General features: G+C 51.2%; 1 protein-coding gene across 3 annotated transcripts in view; it reads left to right on the plus strand.

Annotated features, from left to right (window-relative positions):
• Positions 1 to 3,856: 3,856 nt before the first annotated feature.
• Positions 3,857 to 24,216, plus strand: part of ABCG1 (ATP binding cassette subfamily G member 1) — a 78,177-nt gene continuing 57,817 nt past the window's right edge. For 2 of the 3 annotated variants that reach the window (XM_064380174.1, XM_064380175.1), the window contains exons 1-2: positions 3,857 to 4,002; positions 10,602 to 10,845. In XM_064380174.1, the coding sequence (XP_064236244.1) occupies positions 3,961 to 4,002; positions 10,602 to 10,845 (286 nt within the window). In that variant the 5' untranslated portion in view covers positions 3,857 to 3,960. The remainder of the gene's footprint in view (positions 4,003 to 10,601; positions 10,846 to 24,216) is intronic. The other variant, XM_021669427.2, reaches the window with a different exon arrangement.

The raw sequence follows: 24,216 nt of genomic DNA on the forward strand, positions 1-24,216 counted from the left end.
AGTGAAGCACAGAGCGGCTGAGACACAGCAGGCAGGACGGGGCGTGTGCACACCGGCAGGCTGTACGCAGGCTGGCCTCGGCCCTGGTGGGGACATGGAGAGAACTTCGGGGGAACCAGGGATTCAGAGACCTATTGTTGGGGTCCTGCAGAAGATGCGGCAATTCCAGCCACCAAGCCAGTCTCACCCCAATGGCCCGGCTGGTTGCAGAAACTCACCAGGGGCAATGGGCCGGCCCAGCAGGCCCACCTGGACATGTGAGTCCACTGCAGCCGCCCTCACAAGCACCAAGTACAGGATCCTCACGCCAGAGGCCAAGTCCCCAGGGTGCCCCTTTCTCCCCTTCACGTTCAACCTCAGCAGCTGTAAGTCCACAGAAATAAATCAGACACTCCTAAAATGGGACATCAGAGGGGAGGCCAGATGGAATAAGAGTTCTCTTCCCACAGACCTAGACTTCCATGGACTCCACTCAGAGTCGACTGAACGATGCTGTTGACTGCAAGTCAAGGCCAACATGGGCTGTGCTAACAGATGCAGACCCTCCTGCGGGAAGGAGCACGTCACCTTACTGTTCTGTCCTGATCACACTGAATAGGTGTTCTGTGGTGGGCTCTGAATCTCACGAGAGACACTGAGGAAGGGGAAAGTGGGACGAAAGGGCGTCATCTAGGAAGCCACGCTGGAGAGACTGGGGCATTCGATCTAGAGAACAAGGGCCTGGAGATAACGTTGGTGCCATCATTGGCCGGCCAGGGCCTACCTGGGGAGTGACTCCATGTGCTGTGGAGTGCAGAGCAGTCAGGGTGACGGGGAGTCCAACCAGACACAGGTTCAGTTTGCTAATGGTGACAACACGTTAATGGAGCGGGTTGCCTGTTGAGGTAGTGATATGGTCTGGCTGTGTCCCCACCCAAATCTCATCTCGAATTGTAGCTCCCATAATTCCCACGTGTTGTGGGAAGGACTCAGTCAGAGATACTTGAATCATGGGGGCGAGTCTTCCCGTGCTATTCTTGTGATAGTGAATAAGTCTCATGAGATCTGATGGGTTTATAAAGGGGAGTTTCCCTGCACAAGCTCCCTCTCTTGTCTGCCACCACGCAAGACATGACTTTCACCTTCTGCCATGATCAGGAGGCTTCCCCAGCCACGTGGAACTGGGAGTCTATCAAACCTCTTTCCTCTGTAAATTGTCCAGTCTCAGGTATGTATTTATCAGCAGCGTGAAAATGGACTAATACAGACAGGAAGCAGCTCCCCACTGGAAATTCTCAGGCTCAGCCTGGCTCACCTGTCAGCAATGTCTTAGCAGAAATTTCTGTTGGGATTGGGACTAAGCTGGTCCTGTGAAGAGCGCCCCTTGCCCGGTTCACCCTCAGGGTTATACTCGGAGTGCCCTGAATGACCTTGGCTGCCCCGAAGCTGGGCACCCTCGCTTAGTCTTTCTGCAGGCTCCGTTGCGGTTAATTATCCCATGTGAGCCAGGCCAGGCCCACCATGGTTTGGCACCCCCACAGTGCACTGGTTGCTGCCAGCTGACAGGAGCAAGCCTACAGTTGCTGGGGGACTGTGCAGAGACAGCCTGCCAGAGGGGAGACCACCTGCAGAGGGCGGGGCCCTGGAGAGAGCAAGAGACCAGGGCTGAGGACAGAGTGGTACAGGTCCTTGGTTCCGGCAGGCCTGAAACAGGTGCACTCTGAACCTTTCTGTACTTAGCTTCAACCAGTTGGAGTTTCTGTTCCTTACAGCCAAGAGCCTTGATAGGAATGGCACGGATCTGTGCTATGCTGCCATTGGTTGGCTTCTTCCCTGCTCGGGCGCTGGAGGGTAACACAGCAGGGACTAGAGTGGGAAGCCTGCTCGGTGCCAGGCATGGTAGAAAGAGCTTGCCAGGCCTTATTTCCCACGTGGTGGGGATTTTGAACCCGCTGTACAGATGGGTAAGTGAGGACCCTTTCACTTGTCCTGCAACAGAAAATCCAGCAGCCAAAGCCAACAAGGATCTGGCATGGTATCTTCCCTCTCTGACTTCATCCTCATGCTCCACACACTGTCCCCCTGGCCGTTGCCACCAGCCTAGCAAGCACTGTTCTCACCTCCGGCTCCTGACCAGTCACTGCGGCCAGGCTGGATGGGGGCCATAAGCCCACTGAAGCCCATTGCCTATTCTTGAGCTGAAGGTCAGTCAATCCCGCATAAGTCTTGGGGCAGAGAACCGAGGGGAGGTAGAGGAGGGGGAATGTCTAGAAGGAAATTCTGGGCACATTCCTGGAAGTGAGGAGGATGGATATTGGACAGAAAGTAGGTACACATCGCTGCAGGCACCCAGACGTCTCTCACTTGCCCTGGCCACATGGACAGTTCCTCCCTGGCTGTGTCCATGCCTCCTCTCCTGCTCTAGGCCCTGTCTGTTCCTGGAGCAAGGTGGGTCCCAGGGCTGGGCACCAGTCCCCAGGTCCAGCCGTGAGGCACCTTCCTTCTGCATTTTGGCGCAAATGCTCCCCAGGTTTGTGGATCTGAATCCTCTTCCCAACACACTTCGGCTTTGCTGGCCTCCCTGTGGTGTATGTTTAAGGCACCACACGGCCTCCGCGGCCTGGCACCCGGGCAGTAGCACCTGGCAAACACAGCAGTCAGATTCCTTCATCTCAGCCAAGTATAAAATCGAGGTAACGAATCGACTCTTAAGACAACACCATTCAGACAAAGGCAGGGCCTTCTCCCCCTTAAACTCATAACCATGTCTCCTTTCTCTCCTTTGATTCGAGGGGGAGAATTTGGTTATGGTCATCTGACCGGTGGGTGTGAGGTGCACCTGCCTGACGTAAAAAGCCATGCCTCCTTTCTAGGTGAGGAGAAAGACAGAGACCTGCTCCTCTGAGGTGTGGTTGGAAGCGGGGGACCCAGGTGTGCTGGAAATGAAAAGAAATGCATTCCTGTTTTTCGTCCCAACATGCAAACAACTGCACAAAAGCATTCGGGCCCGAGACAGAGTAAAGAATGCCTTGTCACCATGGATACCAGGAAATGGCCCCACTTATATATAATAAGGGCTTTAGAGATGCTGGACCATCTGATATTCCAGCCTGGGGCCACATGGGAGGGTGACCTAGCGTCATTCCTTATGCAGTTCCATGAACACAGCTATGGCCAGGTTTTGAACTGTGCTCTGGAAACACCTCTGTCTGCAGAAAATGAGGCTTTTCTTTTTTGTTTGGGGGTGAGCAGAGGGCAGAGGCCTGGGCATCTTCCCTCAGCACCGCTTTGTAACCCAGCACTTAGCATCATGGCTGACACACAGCAATGTCACACGTGTGAGTGCACATGGTGCCTCACTGCCGGGGGTCGCCCCACACCAGTGCTGTTGCAGGTGCTGGAGTGGTCAGATCTTCTTTAGTCCTCAAGCTTCTACCTGGCAGAGAGCTGTCCAACAACGGGGGTGGGGGGGAAGCAGCAGCAGCAAGAAGGAAGCCCCCTGCCCCTCACCCTCCCTCCCTGGACGCCCCCTCTCTGGCCCCATCACACAGTCGCTTGCAGGCTTGGAGGCAGTGGATTTCCCAGTCTGGGAACCCCGATGCCTGTCGGGTGTCCCCGCAGCCTCACCCGGGCTGTGCTGGTCCAGCCCCCGCGAGTTCGAGACCCAGGGGTTCCGGGGTGGCAGGGGGCTCCCACGGCGCCTGCGAGGCCTCAGCCCGGGCGGCTCCCGGAAAGGCGCCGGGTCCACCGCCCCCCGCAGGAGCAAAACAAGAGCACGCGCACCTGCCGGCCCGCCCGCCCCCTCGGTGCCGGCCAATTGCGCGCGCGGGGCGGGGCCGGGCGCGCCGGAGCCGGAGCCAGAGCCGGATCCCTGCCTGAGCCGGAGCGCAGCCCGCACCCAGCGCATCGGCCGAGCCGGGAGCTAGCGCAGCCTCGGCCCCGCAGCCCAAGCCTCGTCCCCGCCGCCGCCGCCCCCGGGGCATGGCCTGTCTGATGGCCGCTTTCTCGGTCGGCACCGCCATGGTGAGTGAACGCATCCTTCGCCAGCCAGGCTCGGTTTTATTTTCAAGGAGAGCAGGAAACACACAAAGACTCGCACGCTCGACCTGACACCCTTCCCTGGAGCGCGTCCTCTGGGCGCTGACCCAGGGCACCCCATCGAGGCGCCCGGCTCCAATCGCTGCTTCCGCCTCTCCGCCCGGGCCACCTGGAGCCTTGGGATGCCCCTCGCGCTGGCCAGGAACACGGACAAGGTGGAGGAGCCGGGAGTGGGGCGAGGGCAGCGAGCAGCCCTACAAGTGGACCAATGGCCTTGACCTGATGGGCTCCGGGCGGGGGGCGTGCGGCCCTGGGGACCCAGAGCGCACTGGAGACTGGGGAGGGAGCGCAGCTTGGGCCGGAGGGAAGAGGGGGAGCCCCGCGCGCGCGCGCGGCTGTGGGCTTGGGGAGCGGGGAGTTCTCGCGCCATCCCCGGGAACGCCAGGCAAGGTCTAGGGGAACAAAAGAGGGAGCTGCCCCCGGAGAGCCGGAGCCCGCGCCTGCACTCTGGGGGACGCCTCTCCCGGACCCACTCGGGGAGGGGGCGGTGAAGGCCGGGGGACACCGAGAGGGGCGAGCCTGGATCCTGCCGGCCGCCTTTCCGTGCGCGCCGGAGAGAGAGACGCGGTGGCGACAAGGACGCGCATCTCACTTCCCCCCTCCCCGGCTCCGGAGAGGGATGTCGGGGTGTCGGCGAGTTCACTGCTGGACACGGTGACTGCAAGCGCTGTTCCCAGGAGTGGTCAGGAGTCTCCCGTTGCTGGTTTTCTGGCATTAGAAATAAACAACGAACCAAACATCAGGCCCCCAGCCACCCACCTCACCTTATCCTAGGGCCCTTCATGCCTACGCCCAGCACTCCAACATCGCAGAGGCAGCTAAAGAACAAATGGAAAGTCTTCCGTATTCCACGCCGTGTATCTGTGTAGTTACTACCCGGATAGTCACTTCCCCGGGGCTGCAAGCCCACAGTGCATGGCACGCTGCGGGGCTCACCCCGCCCCTCCCCTCTATTTCATTTTTAGCATCCTGTGTTTGAAGTCAGCAGGGCTCAGCAGGATTTGACCGACAGTTACCTCTTGCCTTGAGCGCAAGAGAAAAAAAAAAAAAAAAAAAAACGTAGCCAGGTTTCTGCGCATGCTCCGCTGTGACAACTGCATCCTATGATTCCAAACAGGTTACTGTAGAACATACGGAGCCTCGCCAGCTCATTATATAATGATTTTGTGTAAACGATAGAATGGGGCCGCAGACCCGTCCAGGCGGTGGGTGGAGGAGGGGAGAGCCGGGGCGGGAGACCCGCAGGCTGCCTCCGCTCTCTGGGCTGCCCTGCCGTCCCTGCGTGGCTTCTCCATAGAAGAGGCAGTGAATAAAACGGAAAAGCCATTTCCCTCCCGGTGACACTTGCTTTACTCTGGTTGAATCTTTGGGCCACAGTTGGAAATTCTGCCTTTTGCACTTGTTCATCTATTCAGATTCCTAAATGAGGTTGGCAATGGAAAAAACTAAGATTATTGATGTTAGCTGCAGGTAGAAAAAGTTATAGATCTTGTATTAGATGCTAGGTGATTCTTGAAATCCTTTTAGAGCTGCAAAGGTGGCTTGTACATATGGAAAAGTAATGAATCCGATATTTTAAGATCCAGATTTTTAATACCAAGATTTTTTTAATGGTATATTATGATTTGATACAGCCCCCACAGCTCAACTGTTTTGTTACGTGTAAACTCTAATGGCGGGGCTCATTGTTTTGGAGAACATTGTTTTGCTTTGAAAATTATTTTCCTCCCTGAAAACTTGGTACTTTAAAAAAGTTTCAGCATTTCTAACCATGCAGAGCTGTCCCACCCTGAAAGCACTAGTCTGATCTTAGAAGCTAAGCAGAGTTAGGCCCCAGCTGGTCCTTGAATGAGAGACCACCTGGGAATTCTGGAGGCTGTAGGGTTAAAGGAAAATAAATTTAAAATAAAATAAATTCTGTTCAAGTCATAAACAGCCGTTCAGAGATACCCAGGATCTGAAGCTTTGCTTTTCCTTCACTCCTGCTCTGGGGTCCATCCTGGTGTGGGCCCTCTGAGTTGTGAGTCAAAGGAGGTGCCTAGGACTGAGCCAGGCACTTGGGGGAGCATGCTGGGGTCAGTGGGCACACAAGGGGTGGCAAATGTTTCCAGTGGGAGGGTAATGTTTGGAGCTGTTCTGGGATTCCGAGGAACCCCTCCAGCACAATACAGCCTCTAGCTCAGTTAAGGGTGTGATGCCTTGTTTATTTTCCTCTGGGCTGTTGCCTTGAGGACTCTTGGTCAGTGCATTTTCCTCTTATGTGCTTAGGATGCTTAGGTGGGTACCCAGGCTGGCAGCAGTGAACCAAAGAGAGACGATAGAGAGCTGCATGCTGTGTGCTGCTGACTGGCTCCTCTTCCTGTTCCTGACTCCCTCATGAGGCTGGGAGAAAAAGTTTCTATCTCTGTGTCCCTGGTGCAAATGGAGTGAATGCAGCTCACCATGCCCTGGGGGTGGCTTACTGACCCTCCCCAGCTAAATAGGCATCTCTATCTGCCCAGGATTCAAACTGCAATCACGGGCCACTCTGCTCAGTGCCCAGGAAAATATTCCCATGAACAGCAGCCAGGAATGATCCAAACAGGGTCTCTGTGGCATTCCACATCTATGAATGAACTTACTATGACTTACAATGTATTGTGCCGCACAAATCGTACGTGGCCCGGTGCGGGCGTGGGGGAAGGTCAAAGACAACGCTTCGGTAGGATAGGGAAACAGAAGAGTGAGAGGAAAAAATGAGAGAAGAGGCATTTGCTTTAATTTTAATGAGCTCAGGAGGCTAAGGAGAAGCTCGCTGTAACCTACATTGCCGGCAGCTCTCATCGGAGGATGTGTTTCCAGAGAGCTGGTCTATTTCGGACTGACAGGCCACTGCCTCGCATCACACAGTTTCCATGATTTTATTAATTGGGTGAGGCTGCTGGAGCCGTGGAGGAAAGGTGGTCAGCTGTATGCATTGCTTTGCTGTTGGTTTATTTGGGCTGGGGCTGCATGATTTCTTTGGTGTGGATTTTCCTATAATGGACAAGGGCTGGGAAGACACCGAAACACCCACAACTCACCCAAGGAAGGCTAAGCAACAGTCAAGGGCTGCTACAGGGGCTTGTGGCCTCAGACTTGGAAGCCTCTCATAGCAGGGTCCAGCCTGGCCACACCCTGATCATGGGGTCCTGGGCAAGTCAGACAATGTCTCTGTGCTTTCTATGCCTCCTCTGAACCGGAGGTGGTCGTCCCACCCCGCAGCACCCCTGTCCCTGGTAGAGTTGTGGGGGTAATAAGAGGCATAATCTATACAGGCTACAGTTTGATAGGCACATGATAATTGCTGGGTCAATAGCCACCGTTGTTTATAATCACTTACCCAGCATGCACAAGCCATTATTAATTAATACTTTCAATTACAACTACTTGATTCTGGCTTATCTCTTTCTTACTCCCAGATCAGTTTAGCCACTCAGCTTTGTCCTCCTGGCCTGTCCCCTTGCCTTCAGCCCCACTACGCTTCATTTTCAGGCCAGCATTACCCCACCTGGTTCACAGCAGGAGACACTTCTGCCGTTCTGGTCCTGTCATTCCCTCAGGGCTCCCCAAAGAGCTCTAGATAAAATGCAAAACCCTTAATCAAGTCGGCAAGCCCTTCACCACGGGCACATTGTTTGCCCCTCTAGTCTCATCTTACTCTAAAGCCCCTGCCCTCGTGCCCAAATCCACAGTCCAGCCCCTGCGTTTCTTACAGGTCTCTGAATACCCCACTCTCTCGTGCTGCTGGGACTTTGTGTATGCTGTTCCCTAGCAGAGGCCACCAGGAGCCAGCACCCCTCCCTCTCGCCTTGTTAAACTTAGCTAAGATTCTATTTCTGCAGAAAGACGTCGTCCCGCGTCTCCCCATCTCGGGGTCTGTGTTGCATTAGATATCCCTTCTGAGTTACTCATATTCTGCTCTCAGCCTGGCTTTTGCCTTGACCTATTGTAATTAGCTGGTCTTCCTCAAAATGAAAGAAGCCAATCACAGGCACATACGGGGAAAATGCACTGACCGAGGGTCCTCAAGGCGACTGCCCAGAAGAAAATAACCAAGGCATCACAGAAGCACAGCGGAGCTTCTCAACGATCCGGAGGCACTCATGCTTTCCGCCTGGCTCCTGCCTTGGCCTAGTGTAATTAGTTGCCTGTTTTCTTGCCCGGGGCCAGATCTTGAACTTGAACTTGCTAGGTCAGGGGCCATCTCTGTCGGGCTGACTGCTGACCCCAGGGCTTTATCTGGTGCTCAGTTTGTCCAATGAATAAGTGAAAGAGTGAGTGAGTGAGCAGATAGTGAGTCTAGCAGAGAAAGTCAGGCCCTCATGATAACGTAGATGGGTGGCGTGGGGGTTGTTCACCCCCTATTAGCGTGGGCTTCAACCACAAGAAAGAAGCACCTGTCCCTGGGCTTCAGCAGGGGCCCCATACCTGCAGTGGGTGCCTGGAAAGAGGATGCGGATGGTACGTGGCAGCTGGGCTCCTGGGGTGGAGGTAGAGGGGGCCCATGATGGGGAAGGAGTTGCTCAATCCCCCTATGCTTTGCCCCAACTGCATACACAGCCATTGGGGGTCCCATGGCAGAGCCCGCGTCTGCCAGCGGGATTGGGTAGGACCCAGCACATGCTGTGTCTTCACTTGTGTGGCGAGGTGAGGATGGAAATGGACACTGGGGACCAGGCCTGGAGGGCACTGTCTTTCTCCACAGCTTTCTTGACATCCCCCCTTCAAAGCCCAGATTTGGTGCTTTTGGGGCTCTTTTGGAATCCCAGTGAGCTCTAAACACCTGGGGCAGCAGCACGGGGCCCCAGAGGTCAGGCTGAGGGGCACAGGGCAGCATGGGACCCCAGAGGGCAGGCTGAAAGGTATGGGGCAACGGCTCCTTCAAGAGGCCCTGCCGCAGGGGCAACAGGACCAGCTGGGAGGAGGCTTCAGGGCCGCTCCCTCAGGGTCTGCATCTTGTCATTGCTCCAGAGCCCTAAGAGTGAGGAGTCCCCTTGTCAGACACGCACAGACCCTCCCAGCTCTGCTCGGGAATGCGGTAACCCACATATGCTGGTATCCAATGTATCCTGCGTGTGCAGGGCCAGCAGACCAAGCTCAGCTTTGTCAGAGTTTCACTTGGCACCTGCAGTTTTATCCACACAATATTATAGCTCAGGAGCTAAGTTTTGATTCTGTGAAGGTCCTCAGAGGTAGGCGATGCCTGGGAGGGGTGTGTGTGCTTTTGGCACTGTGGGATGTTCTCTCTCGATTTGGAAGACAGCGAGAAAAAGCACAGCAATTTGCTCCCCAAGGCTGCTTCTGTGTTTTGGAGGTACCTGAGGCTTATTGATTTGCTCACGGTTGCCAGGCCATTAAAAAAGGATATTCCTTTCTTTGCATAGATACTTTTGGGTTCTTGGCAAGTGGTTACAGTTCATTTGACTCCCAATGGAAGCTTTAAAAGCCAATGCTAGCTACGAAAGATTAGGTACCCTCGTGATGCAGTGAAATGAACACCTACCTTTTTTTTGATGACTCAAATTCTGGGATCACTTCTGCTACTCACTTGATTGTGGGAATCCGAACAGGTTCCTTAAATTGTCTGTGTCTCAGTTTTCTTGTTTGTTTCACAGATTTAAAAATATTAACCATTTCAGCTTTACAGTGCTGTTATGAAGATGTAGCAGGAGAGTAGCGTTGTAAGTGATTTGGAAATTTTAAATGCAAGACACAAGGCCAACCCCACAAACCTCAGCTACTCAGGTGACATCATCGCTTCTGAGATACTTTTTATGAGAGTACACAAGAAAGGCGCAAAACAGCTCTGTGCAAATAAAACTTCTTCGGTTATTTATTTCTTAGGCACCTGGTGTGCCTTTATTGAGGTTTTTAAAGTGAGGGGACCGTAAATAGATCATTGCTTATGGTGGCCAGTGTATTCTTCTTTGAGGCAAGTGATAATTCATTTATTATAGTTTTGTGATTAGATTTTATGATTCCAGAGTAAGACTTGTAGCGTAACACTACCTTAAGTGTTTTTTTTTTTTTTTTTATTGGGGGATGGAGTCTCACTCTGTCGCCCAGGCTAGAGTAAAGTGGCACAATCTCAGCTCACCGCAACCTCTGCCTCCTGGGTTCAAGCGATTCTCCTGCCTCAGCCTCCCGAGTAGCTGGGACCACAGGCATGCGCCACCACACCCGGCTAATTTTTTTTTTTGGTAGAGACTGTGTTTCTCCACCTGAGCTCAGGTCATCCGCCCGCCGCCATTGCCTCCCAAAGTGCTGGGATTACAGACGTGAGCTACCATGCCCAGCAGCATTTTTGAATAGAAGAAAAAGTGTGACAGAGATAATAAATTCCTCTAGGTAGGCACGTTTCTCCTGGGGCTAAAGGCACTCTTGCAGTGAAAGAAGTGTTGCTATTAATAACCAATGACCCTGAGCCTGATGGTGAATCTCTCCATGTTCTTTCTCTTGATGCAGGTTATAACATGTCTTGATGCTTCCTCTGGTTTTTCTAGAATGCCAGCAGTTACGCTGCAGAGATGACAGAGCCCAAGTCGGTATGTGTCTCGGTGGATGAGGTGGTGTCTGGCAGCATGGAGGCCGCTGAGACGGACCTGCTGAATGGGCATCTGAAGAAAGTGGACAACATCCTCACGGAAGCCCAGCGCTTCTCCTCCTTGCCTCGGAGGGCAGCTGTGAACATTGAATTCAGGGACCTTTCCTACTCAGTTCCTGAAGGACCCTGGTGGAGGAAGAAAGGTAGGGAGGGTGGCTGCTTTGTGTATCAAGCTGGGTGGAGCCTCTGAAGGAGGCAACAGGTTGTTGGGGCAGAATTGGGGTTTGGAGGTTGGCAGGCTGAGCTTCTCTTCCCAGCGCCGTCCCTGCTGTGGTCAGTTTATTCTGTTGCTTTCTGCCTGAGTTTACCTCACCTATAAAATGAACAGGTTGGATTTGGTGATCTCAGAGTTCACGGTCGCTCTGAAATTCTACAATGTCACTATGGAGAATTTCACAAAGATTGACCGGTGTCCAAGTGTGCTTGTTCCTGGCATGTGCTCAGAGAGTCCTCTTTTGTGGCTTTCATTTATGTCCATCTTTCAAGTTGGAACTGTTTTTCAACCACCCGGAGCAAAATGGGAGACAGATGCCCCCTCCCAAGCATTAAAAAGTTTTAAAAAGTGGCCAGTGACCTAGACTGACCTCTCCAGAGACCCATCTTGAAAGGATTCTTTTGTGGGTGGTTGCGGTGGGCTAGAAAGAAAATTAAACTGTTGTAAAATGAGCTGTATCAATAAAAGTAGAGAAAACAGAGAGGATGGCGCTGAGGAGGTCTCTGAAACGCCACCAAATGCAGGAGTTTGCCACCAGCATACTGCGTGTTACAGGGAATTGATGAGCGGTGGTTTGAGTTTTCTCAGCAACCTTTTCTGGCTCTAGAGTTTGGAAGTTTGTGGGGTTAATGCCACCCTGGGTTGGTGTGTTTTTTTGCCAGCCTGATCTGTTTCTTCTTGTGGAATTTATCCTTCATCTCCTTCTGCTCCATGCACTCCTCGTCTGCTCCTAAGTGGATCGTACAGGTGGGTGGGGGAAGCTGATAGGGAGAGGACATGTCAGACTTCATCAATAAACTGTGGTCCCTAGTTTCTGCGAATCACGGAAAGCAACTTGAAAATCCATGAGGACTTTGGAATAATACAAATGACTGAGGTACCCCTGGAATATTCTAATTTTTTTAGGACTTTGAACTTAAAACTGGATTCGAATCTTCTTTCACTTTGAAGAGGACCAACCAAGACTCCTGTTTTAAATTTTCAGTTGTCTTTCTTCTTTTCCCTATTATATTTTGTTTTTCTACCTTCTTGAAGCTAAGTCTTTGAGACCCTTGGCATGGGCAGTCTAGTCTTCACTGCAATCACAATTTTAGAGCCTCGACAGAGTGGTCCCTGTTGGTGGACCAGTTGGTGGCTGGAAAACTGTATGTCTGTGTTTGCACAACCAGAAACAGATTCTTTACCTTCTCAACAGACAACGGTATAGCATTGTGATGCGATATCTGCATTTTCAGAGCACACCAGCCTGTTTTGTTAAGAAAGCAGCTCTGTGAAAGGCTCAGATGTGGGCCCACTCCTTTGATCCTATTGAAATTTCAGCATAGGGTTATAGCCTTCTCCTTCTCAACTTACAGAAAGATTTTATAGAAAAATGTATCAAGAAACCAGGACACCGTGCCATGTTTTGGCCTCATTTGTCTATAAAGACAAACTGGCAAAGCACTGAGCAACACAGAGCGACTTCTGTCTGTTATGCGTGGCCTTGGACATGTTATGATAGTGGAAAATGCTGGGGAGGGTGTCTTGTAAAATTAAGATGGGTTGTGATGCAGAAATGTAGGCATCTGAAAACTGGTGGCATCTGGGTTTGAAATGTGTTGGCATAAGCCTGGCACACAGGTGTAGCCAGTGTTTGCAAGTGAAGAGTATCACTCCCCTACCCAGTGTACTAATCTGTTTTCACACTGCTATAAAGAACCACCTGAGACTGGGTACTTCTAAAGAAAAGAGGTTTAATTGACTCACAGTTCTGCATGGCTGGGCAGGCCTCAGGAAACTTACAATCATGGAGGAAGGTGAAGGGGAAGCAAGGCACATCTTACATGATGGCATGAGAGAGAGAGAGAGAAAGAGAGAGAGAGAGAGAGAGACAGAGAGAGAGAAAGAACCCACACACTTTTAGACCATGAGGTCTCATGAGAACTCCCTCACTATCATAAGAACGGCGTGGGGAAACCGCCCCCATGATCCAATCACCTGCCACCCACTCCCTCCCTTGACATGTGGGGATCACAATTCAAGATGAGATTTGGGTGTGGACACAGAGCCAGACCACGTCACCCAGAATGTGACCTGTCACCCTTATATTCTCTACGTGTTTAAACTGATCACATGAATCATCACAGTTAGCCAGCAAGTAATGGCTCTTAGCTGGGAGGAGCCCTAACTGTCCATTCTTAGAAGCGCAGCCTGGGTGGGTGGCCACCAGATAGAGACTTGCCCTACAGTAACCTTGTGGGCCCAGGCAGGGGAGGAGCCCAAAATGGGCCCCCAGGGACCTGCCCATGAGTCGGAAATGGGTGGAGCCAGAGAGGTTGACAGGATGTGTCTGGTGTGTTCCAGCTGCTGGTTTCCACCGGGGCCAAGGGTAGTTTTGCTGTCTGGCTTCCTCCTCACTGCCCTCCTAGCCATAGCGGCACCTGCGTCTGTCTTCCCTCTCCCTGCTCCTCCTCCCCTGCATGCCCCATCCTTTCCTCTGTTCCTGGTGCCTGCAATTCGGTCTAGATAGTTTATCATTCCAGCACACAGACTAGAAAGGAAACTGATGCAAAGGGGATTAAGGGACTTGCCCATGCTCCTGGGCTCTAGAGGGGCAGGCCTAGGATGAAGGCAGCAATTTCTAGCTCTGCGCACTCCAACACGGTGGCCATGCCTTGCCTAGCGCAGGGCCTTATGGGGTGCCGGGTCCACAGCCAGCAGGGAAGCAGAGCTCTTCCTGGAGGCTCTGGTGCCCACAGGGTTCCTGCTGTTGGTGGTTTGGTTGCTGCTGCTGAAGAGTTTTTCCTGCCGAAGGGAGTTCGATGCCAAAGTCCTCTCTGTGCCCACTGTTCTCCCATCACCAGCCTGCTCTTGGGTGCTGCGTCCAGTTGGCTGCAAACTTGGGTTCCCCAACTAAAAGCCAGGACAATCAATAAAAGGGCACACTAAATGTGGATCTTGCGTTGGGGCTGCAGGAGAAGCTGCACCCCACTGGACCTCGCCCACACGGGTCGCCACCCTCCTGGTTCGCCTCTGTGTCTGCTGGTCCTCCAAGTCGGCCTCTTTTGCCCCTCCCATGCATGGGTTTCCCCCCTCTCCTGTTTTTGCCCCTCCGATTGCTGGTGGTGGTCTCAGTCCCCAGCTGTGATTAGGTTAGGCTGAGAGCCCAGCCACACTCTGCATTTCTCTCCTCTCATGGTGACAGAGTTTGTATTTGGCATCATCTCTGTGTGACGCTGGGGCAGGGGCTACTTCTCTGACTGCTCTCAGTGTATTCATTTTGCTGTCTGTATCAAGTCCATTGTTTTCAACTTTTAAAAATTCAGTTGGATGCATTGAGTGAATTGTAATGATCACACTGAGGCTGGACGTCCGAAGGTAAGAGGTGAAGGAGTTTTGAACGTGCCTGGTCCCATGCTTCACAATAGGGCAAAGGAGACAGGAGCTCAAGCACAGAGATGATTTGCTCAAAGGCAGAGCCTGGGCTGGGACCCAGCTGTTCTGACTGGCAGTCCAAGTTCCTTCCCATTACAAAGACACTGGACCACTTTAGTTGATTCCAGGAAAGACTCTTTCTCACACAATTTCTCCCAAAATGTGGTGCTGTGATACGAACTCAACATAGAGTGCCATAGCAAAGCTGGGCATTTAGACCAGAATAACTTTATGAACTCCTATGTAATGATTTTAAAGAGGACTTTACAATCCTTGCAAGAAAGGTGATGTGGGAAACAATAGTGGTATTTTTAAGGGGACGCCAAGCACTGATTCGTTAAAAGTTTTGAGCTTGATGATTACTAAACATCGAATATGGCGTTTAACAAAACATCTTGTATTTTCAATTGTAGTTACATTTTCACCATATGATTAATGATGTCTTTGGAGGAAAAACTACATCATATAATAGATTTCTAGCAGAGAACATAATTGTGAGAGGAACTATTCTCAGGAGAGAGAGGTACACCTCAAGGATAATTTCCCCGGCTTCTGATACAGTAATTACTCTCCCTCAAGGAATTCATTCACGTAGCTTGTGCTGATGGGACAAATGGCTCAGAACAATATCAGCTTGGGTGCTGTCACACAAAGTGTGCTGGGGACGGATCAGAGAGGCTTGGTTTAGTTGTTCCTCCTCACCGTTAGGTGTGACTCTTTTGAAAGGGCCTTTGCTTCCTACAGGGTAGACACTATGATGAGAACATTTAGGAAAGTGGTTAAGAGTAAATTCACAGAATAATTTTTTTTTTTTTTGAGACGGAGTATCACTCTGTAGCCCAGGCTGCAGTGAAATGGCATGGTCTCGGCTCACTGCAACCTCTGCCTCCTGCGTTCAAGCGATTCTCCTACCTCAGCCTCCCAAGTAGCTGGGAATACAGGCACCCAACATCATGCCCAGATAATTTTTGTATTTTTAGTAGACATGGGGTTTCACTATGTTGGCCAAGCCGGTCTCAAACTCCTGACCTTGTGATCCTCCTGCCTCGGCCTCCCAAAGTGCTGGGATTACAGACATGAGCCACCGCGCCCAGCCTAAAATTTTTCTTAGGTAAAGATGATGGGGATGAGTGGCTTTTATTGTAAGCTGCCTTCAGAGCACATTTATACAAGGATCTTATTTTATTAGGATATGATTGGCCACAATGAACACATGGAATGCTTGGGTTCTCATCCACTGCCCATCCCCTAGGAGATCCTGGTGGTTTCCATGTGTGGTTGACTGAATGAGAGCCGTTCTTCAATCCACTGGCTCATGGGCCCAATTCAGGAGGGATCTGTGCATTCTCCATGTGGAAAACTGTGATGTAAGGTTCAGAGGCGCGACCAGGGTTGTAGGAGTAGTGAGGAAGGGACTCAGAACCAGGTCTGTGGGATTTCAAGCCAAAAAGGAGCTTAGCAAGTGCTCAGCCCTGACGTGGGCACAAGACTGGACCACCAAGGCACAGCTGTTCCTAGCCCTGTGTTATGAAATGGTGTGGGGTTGCCTTGGCTGTAAACTAATGTATTTTCCTTTTAATTGGCCTGCTTGGATGTCAGCGGCCGTTGGCCATTTATAGGGATTTCCTGTCCCTCTGGAGAGGCTCTGGCTCCTGTTTCCCTACCAGGAAGGAGGCTGATGTGAGTGGCGTGCTTCCTCTCCAACAGCTGAAGCAATTCTCAGAAATTAAACTCACCCCCCAAGATTACCTTGAGGTAAAGTTCAGGTTGAGAACAAATAGAGCATTTTCTCTCCAACCTACAGTCAGGCTGTGGCCTCCACATGGTGACGCTCTGATGGAATGCAACATCGCCTCCTGCTTGAAACCCAACCCTCCAGCCTCATCCTTGCCAAAAACCAGGAAGAGGTTAAACATTCTGGGCAGTGCCAAGTCAGATTATCTGTATTGGTTTGCTTCTAAGCTATAAAAATATTCTGGACACCTTTCTCAAATTTAGGGTTGCTTTCTCTTAATTTCTATAGCCATTTCACAAGGCCTGTAATGACAGGCCAGCTAAAGTGCGTGGAAGGCACCATTAATAAATCCTTTCAGGAATTCCATTAAGGGAAGACTGGATTCCAACCAAGTGCTGGTGACTTGATCCAACCCGCTAGAATAGGGAGAGAAGGCAGCCCAGTTAAAGGCAGAGTGTGGAGACTCTGTTGCTAGGGCTTTTCAGAGGGCCAGGTGCTCAGGCTGAAGGGGGATTGATCATCCCCTAGCATGAATGAATGACTTTTGTGCTTCTTCGAGGCTATGACGCTAAGGTGGGCTTTCTTGTGGACCCATAGGACATTTCTTTTAGTCCTTTGCCTTTATTGGAGGCTATAGCTGATTCCTGGTGCAGTGTGGTGGCCCCAGGCCACTTGCAGGGGTGGCATGCTTGAGGCTGGGACATTTACAAAGAGGAGCTGAAGGCCCGAGTCTGCCTTGGGGAATTCAGAGGACTGGAGAACCCTTCTCTTCCCAGCCGGGGCCAGTTCCTAGGTTCTCAGTGGCCCCCAGGAGCAGGTGGGTGGGCTGCCACTCAGGCCCTGAGGGGCAGCACTTCTTTGATGATGAGGTCTTCTGGAACAGTTCTGACTCCTCTGCCTTATAGGGCCCCAAAGAGACTTTGAAAAAATGTCGAGAATGGACAGACTCAAGCAGCAGGTTCATGTGAGATGATTGTTTAGCAGCTATGTGCAAGACCAAAGGGGTTTGTTACTTTCCTGGACAGCCTTCACATCCAAGGGCTCTAGATGCCCCCCTCCAGCCAGCACATTCCTGTGAGCATGTTGCATGGGAAGCCAAACCCTCACCAGCTGGGATCTGGGATCTGGGTATGTGACTCCTAAGCATGGCATCGTTAGCTGCAGCAGCCTCCCGGAACAAGGCTCAGGCGGCTCTGCCAACATTGGCCTTGGGGTCTTCTTTTTTCTTTGCCACCCTCAGATTGGCAGGTTTTTTATTTGGACATGTTAATGCTTTTGTCGTTTTCCCAGAGAGTGCTCCTGTTCTCGAACCATCTGGCCCCTTCAGTTCGACTCTGTGGGACTGTGCTTTGCTCCATGGGGGTTGGCATCACTGTTTAACTGTTGGAGGACGTTCTTACCACGGTCATTATCACCTGTGTGGTGGGTGCCCGCCTGCTTTCCTCTACCTCCTCAAATAGGCTTGTATCTTGACAAGTTCACATTCTCAAATGGAGGCCCTCCCTGTAAACCAGAACCTAATCCACCAGTCCAAGAAATAACCAAAGGTGATATTTTGATGAACATGACACCGTTTCTTTTGTTTATAAATTGGCAGGGAAAAAATGTTTAGTAATCATACACCTGCTCTTTCTGAGTTCAGTTCTAGAATCAACAGATTAGCTTATGATCAAAGAAAACCATGTGGGTCAGATTAAATATATTGAAGGACTAAATTATAAAACTAGGAATTTGTCACGGAGGTGCATTCTCCATCAAAATCATGTTGATGAAGTTCCAGCACCTGCATAGGAAAGCTTACTCTCAAATAAAATGTACCAGTGCTGACTGTTTTTGCTCATGTTGTGAGAGAAGGCATCAAGATGGGTTTTCAGTCATGGGTGGTGGTGGGTGGGCCTCCAGGGATCCAGTCTGACCTGCAGCCAAGAGTTTCACTTCCCACTTTGTCAGCTGTGTGCTGTTTGTCACCTCCAAGCTCTGTGGGGTAAATGGCATTTGGTGTCAAAAGTAAGACATGCCATGGTGACTTCAGGGCTGTGATTACATCCAACTGAGACCTATATTTACAGTCCAAATCTTGGAGCCAAAAGGAGTCATAGTGTTGCAGTAGCCTGCCCTCCTGCCCCGTGGAGGGAGCCTTCTTGCACCGTTCCTGACAAGGGACAGCCAGCTTCTATCTGAGTACTTCCAGCAACTAGGAACTGACACCTCCCAGGCATCAGGCTATGTTTGCACAACTCTGGTTCTTAGAAAATGCTTGTCTGTTGAGCTGAAATCTGTATTTGGGCGATGTTCATTTGTGGATACAGGTTCTGCTTTTTGAAACTCTGCAGACCAAGTAATCTTGGTCTTGAAATGAACTCAAAAATCAAGGGGAAAAGCCCAGCCAAGTACAGAACAATAACCAAATGCATTACAATCCAGGCCTGCCTTGAGAGGAGGAAATAAGAAGCACATGGCCCTAGCAGGAAATGAGGTCAGAGTCCTGCTTGGGAGGTGAGCATCACAGCGGCAGCCGTAGGGGGCAGGGCAGTGGGCCGGCGCCCCTGCAGGAAGGTTCTTGCTGTCCGTAAACTGATAAGGGTGGAACTCGCTTGAAGGGCAGAACCTGAATCACGTTCTTTCTGTTCCTTTTACTGTTATAAGGCAACTTGGTGCCTTCCAACCAAAAAAGTCCCTCTGTCTTATATCTCAACTGCCTAACTTGAAAGTAAACCTTTTGGCAGGAGTTTTATGGGATTTCTCAGTTGTTATTTCTCTCCTCCCACTGTTTTGGGAGAAGTGATTTTTAAAAAAAAATTTTAAATAACTGGTGTTTACTGAGCAAATGCTGTTTGCTTTATTTGGCACTTTGCCTCATTAAGCCTTAGGGGAGCAGCATGGGGACACACATCAGTGTGGCCATCTTCACCAGGAGGGAAGGAGGGTGGAGGGAGGAAAAAGGTCTGCCCAGGACCCCTGGCAGGTAGGAGGCAGGTCCAGGACTGAACTTAACACCTGGAGTCCCAAATCCCTGCCTCTATAAGGGCCACTGAGAACTCATCTCTGCAATCGCTCAGACCCAGGTAAAATGGCCTTTGTTGAGTTTTCCTTACCCAAGACATAAACCCCAAACCCTGCTGACAAAAGACCTCTCCTCCTGAGGAACGTATTCCAGGGAATTCTTTCATGGGTGCAGGTATGGGGCATCTTTGGCCTCTGTCCTTTGTCCGGAGCTCCCATACCTGGCTGCGGGCTGCGCTGGGCACCTCTGCCCGCCCTGACCCTGGAGTTATCAGGCCACCTGGCCTCCACCCAGACGTTCCCTCCCAGGGCGGGATTCATCCTGGCCGGTGGTGATGTGCAGGCTCCTGGAAGCCCGGGCTGTGCCCACTGAGTGTCAGCTCTAACGCGGGCTCTCCATACCGAGTAAAAGCCCCTCCTTTCCCTGGCTGGTCCAGGCGCTGGCTCTGCAGGCCCCTGGACGCAGGCTGACGTTCGCGCCCTTACCCACGCTGAAGGCCCGAGAGATAACAGCGCTACCCGAACCCCTTCGCGCGCGCGCAGGTGTGGGCGGGGCAGGTGCGCACCGCCGCGCTTGCGCAGTGCTCGCCTGTCCGCCGCCACCGCCCGCGCCGGGGTTACTCCCGGTCAACGCTCGCTAGTAACCTCCGCGGCGGAGCGGCTGCGCGGGGAGCAGCGCGATTGGCTGCCGGCGCCAGGCGCTGTTGCCGACCGGGAAGAGGCAGCTGCAGCCGCGAGCGGGGGTCGCCGCCTCCCTAAGACAGGTGCCGTCCTATGCGGAGGGGATCTCCCGGGCTGTGCAAATCCCAGCGCCCTGCACGTGCTCGTGTTCTCCTCCCCGGGTCCAGGAACGCCAGGCCAGGAAGCCTGAGAGCCCTGGCAGTAGGAAGAGTCCCCAGTGTGGACCTGAGGGTGGAGGTTTTGGCACCCCGGGGCGGCCTGCCCTCCCTTTAGACTTGAGCAGTGAATGGGAGACCCCGGGAATGGAAATAGCGTGCCAGTGCTGGTGTGGTAGGCCCGCGGGTGTGTGGGGTCTGGGCTTCAGGAGCTTCGGGGGACTGCGGGAATCTTCCAGACACATGTTTAAATCTGACAAGTCTGTCCACGAAAAGAGTCAAACTAAAACATTTAAAGGGATTTATCCTGAGTGACCGTGGTCCATGGCACAGCCTCAGGAGATCCTGAGAACACGTGCCCAAAGGGGTCGGGGACAGCTTGGTTTCATACTTTTAGGGAGACATGAGACAGTGATCAATACTTTAAGATGTACATTGGTTCCGTCCAGAAAGGCTGGACAGCCCAAAGGGGGACTTCCAGGTTATAGGTAAATTTGAATTTTTTTCTAATTGGTTGAGTTATTATACATAGAAAGGGATGTCTGGGTTAGGATAAGGGGCAGTGGAGACCTAGGTTGTATCATGCCAATGAGGTCTCCAGGTAGCAAGTTTGAGAGAGAACAGACTGTAAACGCTTCCCGTCAGACTTAAGTTCTATGTTGCTGTTACCGCTAGCGGATAGGATAAGGCATGTCCCGCGGACCCCCACTTCCGATCATGGCCTGAATTAGTCTTTCAGGCTAAATTTTAGAGTGCCCTGGCCATGAGGGAGTTCATCCTCATGGTTGCAGGGGGCCTTTGAGTTTTATTTTTGATTTACAGGTCTTTACTTCAGGTGGCACAGTTTTCCTAGGAGATAGTCGATTTTTGATTCCTCATAAAACGTCCTGGTTTTGTTTTTAGTTGACAGCGTGGGGTGAAGCTGTAAGGGAGGCAGGGCCTCCTGGGGTTGAGTCAAGCAGATCTGAGGCTTCTCCGTGGTCAGCACTGAAAAATGGCCAGGGTGGGGTTTGGAACCTTGGAATTGCCCTTAGGAATCTGCAGCGTGGGCTCCGCTAAGCCCGCTGGAATGTGGAGATCATGATGCAAGGTCACACTTCCCGGCAGCCTGCCGAGTCACTTCTACCCTGGGCAGGTTAGCGGCGAGGACAGATGACAGCTGAACTTTAAGGAGTGTTTTCCAGGGCCTCGATTACATTTTTGTGTGTGTGAACCCACAAATGTGATAAACATCATTTCCACCAGCTGTACTCTGAGAATCTGGAAGGCCTGGGGCTGCCTCGGTGGAGTCGGAGGTGCCACGCTTTGGTCTCTGGGGACCAGGGCCTTCTCTAGACACCCGGCTGGACTAGTTCCTTTGGGCGTAATTTAGGTGTGCTGTGAAGTGTTAAACATTGTCTTTCAGACGCTTTGCTCAACCTCCTGGGCTCCTGACCAAATGCAGAGTCCCAAGGGCTTGCTGTTCCTCAGTCTTCGGTTTTCATTGCCTGCTTGCTTATTTGATCTTGTGACTGTGGAGCTGGCATTTCTGTAAAGCCCACATAGAAATGACAGTTTCCAAGTCTAAACCCACTAAGCCAGTGGGGGGAGGTGGGGACACAGGAAGCCAGAGATGGTGGTGGATGAAAAGCTTTGCTACAAGAAGGAAGGTGACATCTATGACAACTGTGGTGTTACGGTACTCAAAACGGTTGAGGATGTGTGTTGCTAGCACGAGAGTGTACTCTGCCTAAAAGTCTGGTGGAAAAGGGGGGAGCCCTTTCACTCAGTTTTGTATTTATCAGAGCTCACATTGAGAATGACAGCAGAAGCTGCAGGTTTCCTGTATCTGAAGACCTGCAAATGAGTTTGTCCAGAAAGTAGCTGCATCCTGAATGGTATGAGCAGGAGGCCACCCAGCCTTGTGCTTCTAGGCCTCCTCCCCTTCAGTTGTCATAAATGTGCCATGTGCCCTGGCCCAAACCCAGCAGCCTTTCCCTGAATTTCATCTGGTTTAGAGAGGAAGGCGGGTAGCACCATCTTGTCACCTTCTCTCTTCCAAGGGACATTCTGTGCTACTTGAGGACTATACCGCAATCTCTGAGTTGGCTAAGTCTCTGGAATATGAGTTTCAAAGAGCTTAGCCTGGCCAAAAGAGCTCTTGGAGCCCTTTTCCTCTCCTAGCCTTGCTTCTCTGCAGCCACTCCCCATGAGCTAGCCAGGCTGAACTGCCTGTCATTCTAGCGTTTGTGTTTTCTTTGGGCCACACCCTCTGCCAAGAACCCACCTCATCTCCCCAGGCTAGGGGAAGCCTTCCTTCATTTGCCAGGAGTCTCTCCCGGTTACCTTTGTACTCCTCTTCCCCTACCATCATGGGATTATGGCGCTCAGCATGGGATTTTTTGCTTCTCTTCTGAGCTTCCAAAGTGACCCCTGCGTCCCAGCTGCCCAGTCAGCACCTGGCTCAGAGCTGGTGAGCAAATGAATGAATGGAATCACAAAAAGCTAAATCACAGTAGAGGAGCATATGCTTTTACCCCAAAAAAATAGCTTGGTATAGGAGAAGTAGAGAGGAAAAACAAGAGGCTTGAGATACTGGGCTGTTTTGATCTTCCCTTGCTGTGTCAAACCCATGAGCCGCCTCTGACTAAGCTTCATGCAGGTGGGTTCTGAGGACTGTTTCTTTGGCCTCACTTATAGCACCGTGGATGGATGGAGCGGGGGTTGAGGGATGGTAGGGATGGTAACAGCCTGGATTCCGGGTCAAGCAGCCTGCTCTTGAATGCCAGCTCCACCTCTTCTTAAGAAAACTGACCCTGGATCTCAGTTTTTTCATCTGCAGAACAGGGCTCATCGGAATGCCAGACTCAGAGGTCAGAGTGAGGAATAGCAGAGGTCATCGCTACAGCTGGGGCTGGCACACAGTAGTGCTCAAGGCATTTTAATGTTACAGGTCAAATTTTGCTAAACATCGATTTTTGTGTTCTTGGTTTCATGAAGCCAAATATTCCTCCTTCTAATAATAATAGTATTAGCTTGGTATTCATTAATTTGTGAGCGGTAACTTATGCTGTCTTCCCAGCAACCCTGCGGGCAGGTTTTCTCCCCATTCTCTTTGAGGGAGGAGGATGCTGTGGCCAGAAGCAGTCGGGGCCTTTGCCCAGGCAGCACAGAGTGCCCTCTCTCACACAAAATGGGGATTTCGAATCTCAATGCCCTGAGCTCTTCGGGCTACATGCTCCGTGGAGTTGTCCTCTGAGATAATTTTCATATGGTTTTGTATGTTTTGATCTTCCCTTGCTGTGTCAAACCCATGAGACTTCCCCTGGTTTCTTACTCATGCTCGTATTAGGACTAATTTCAGACACGTTAAATGCCTCTATCTTGAGACTTGTGTACTTGCGTGTACAAGACAGGTAACGGTCTTATTTCTGAGAGATCTCTCAAGTACTTTCAGATCACTGGATGACAAACTTTGCATCTTTGAACTATTTATATTTCAGCATCCACATTTGTGAGTTACGGGATGGAAATTTCCACCATTGAAACAAAGCTTGGCAAGCAACGTTACACTTCAGAATTTGGCTCACGGGCAAGGTTGATGCAGGTTATCTTAGGAGGATGCGAGATGTTATCGGCTCCTGTGAGTTTTAGTCTTGTGGCTAGACGGTCATGACTGAAAGTTGAGGATGTGGTGCCCACCGGTCTGGCTGGCAGCTCGTGGCAGAGAGAGGTGACAGCAGCACTGGGGTTGGGGTTGGGGGGAGCCACGGTCTCACACCCATCGGCAGGGTGTGAATGTTGTTCTTGGATTTGCAAATATTTAATGTAAATCCTTTAATGTTGTAGCTTTATAGAAAATGCACTCACTCTCCTTTGCAGTAATTCTAAATTAATATGTAACAAGAAGGAGGTTAAGATGAATTGAACGATATGTGGAGCTTAATTAAAATTTTCTTTCTCTCTATTTCTTTTAATAAAATGATTCCAGGTGTGGCACTTCGTAGCAAGATGCCCTCAGTCAAGAAGGAGGCAGTATGGGATAGAGCTTAGGAACGTGGGCTCCATGGGAAGAGAGTCTGGGTGGGTTCAGAACCAGCTCCACCACTTACTAGCAGGGAAACCAGATGACTTAGTTACCCCTCCTATAAAAACGAAACATTAATAATAAAAATACCCAACTTATTAGATCAAATACTTCGATGCCTATGAAGCACTGTGACCAGCATGTGGCACTTAATAAACCATGGCTACCATTCTGATATGTGATGTAATAAAATCATAATAGCTTAGAATTACCAAGATGGATTACAGCCTTTTAGTTCTCATTCTA

The sequence above is a fragment of the Aotus nancymaae genome, unplaced genomic scaffold (genome assembly GCF_030222135.1).
Source record: "Aotus nancymaae isolate 86718 unplaced genomic scaffold, 86718_ANA_hifiasm-v0.15.2.pri h1tg000022l_1, whole genome shotgun sequence".
In the NCBI taxonomy this organism is placed as follows: domain Eukaryota; kingdom Metazoa; phylum Chordata; class Mammalia; order Primates; family Aotidae; genus Aotus; species Aotus nancymaae.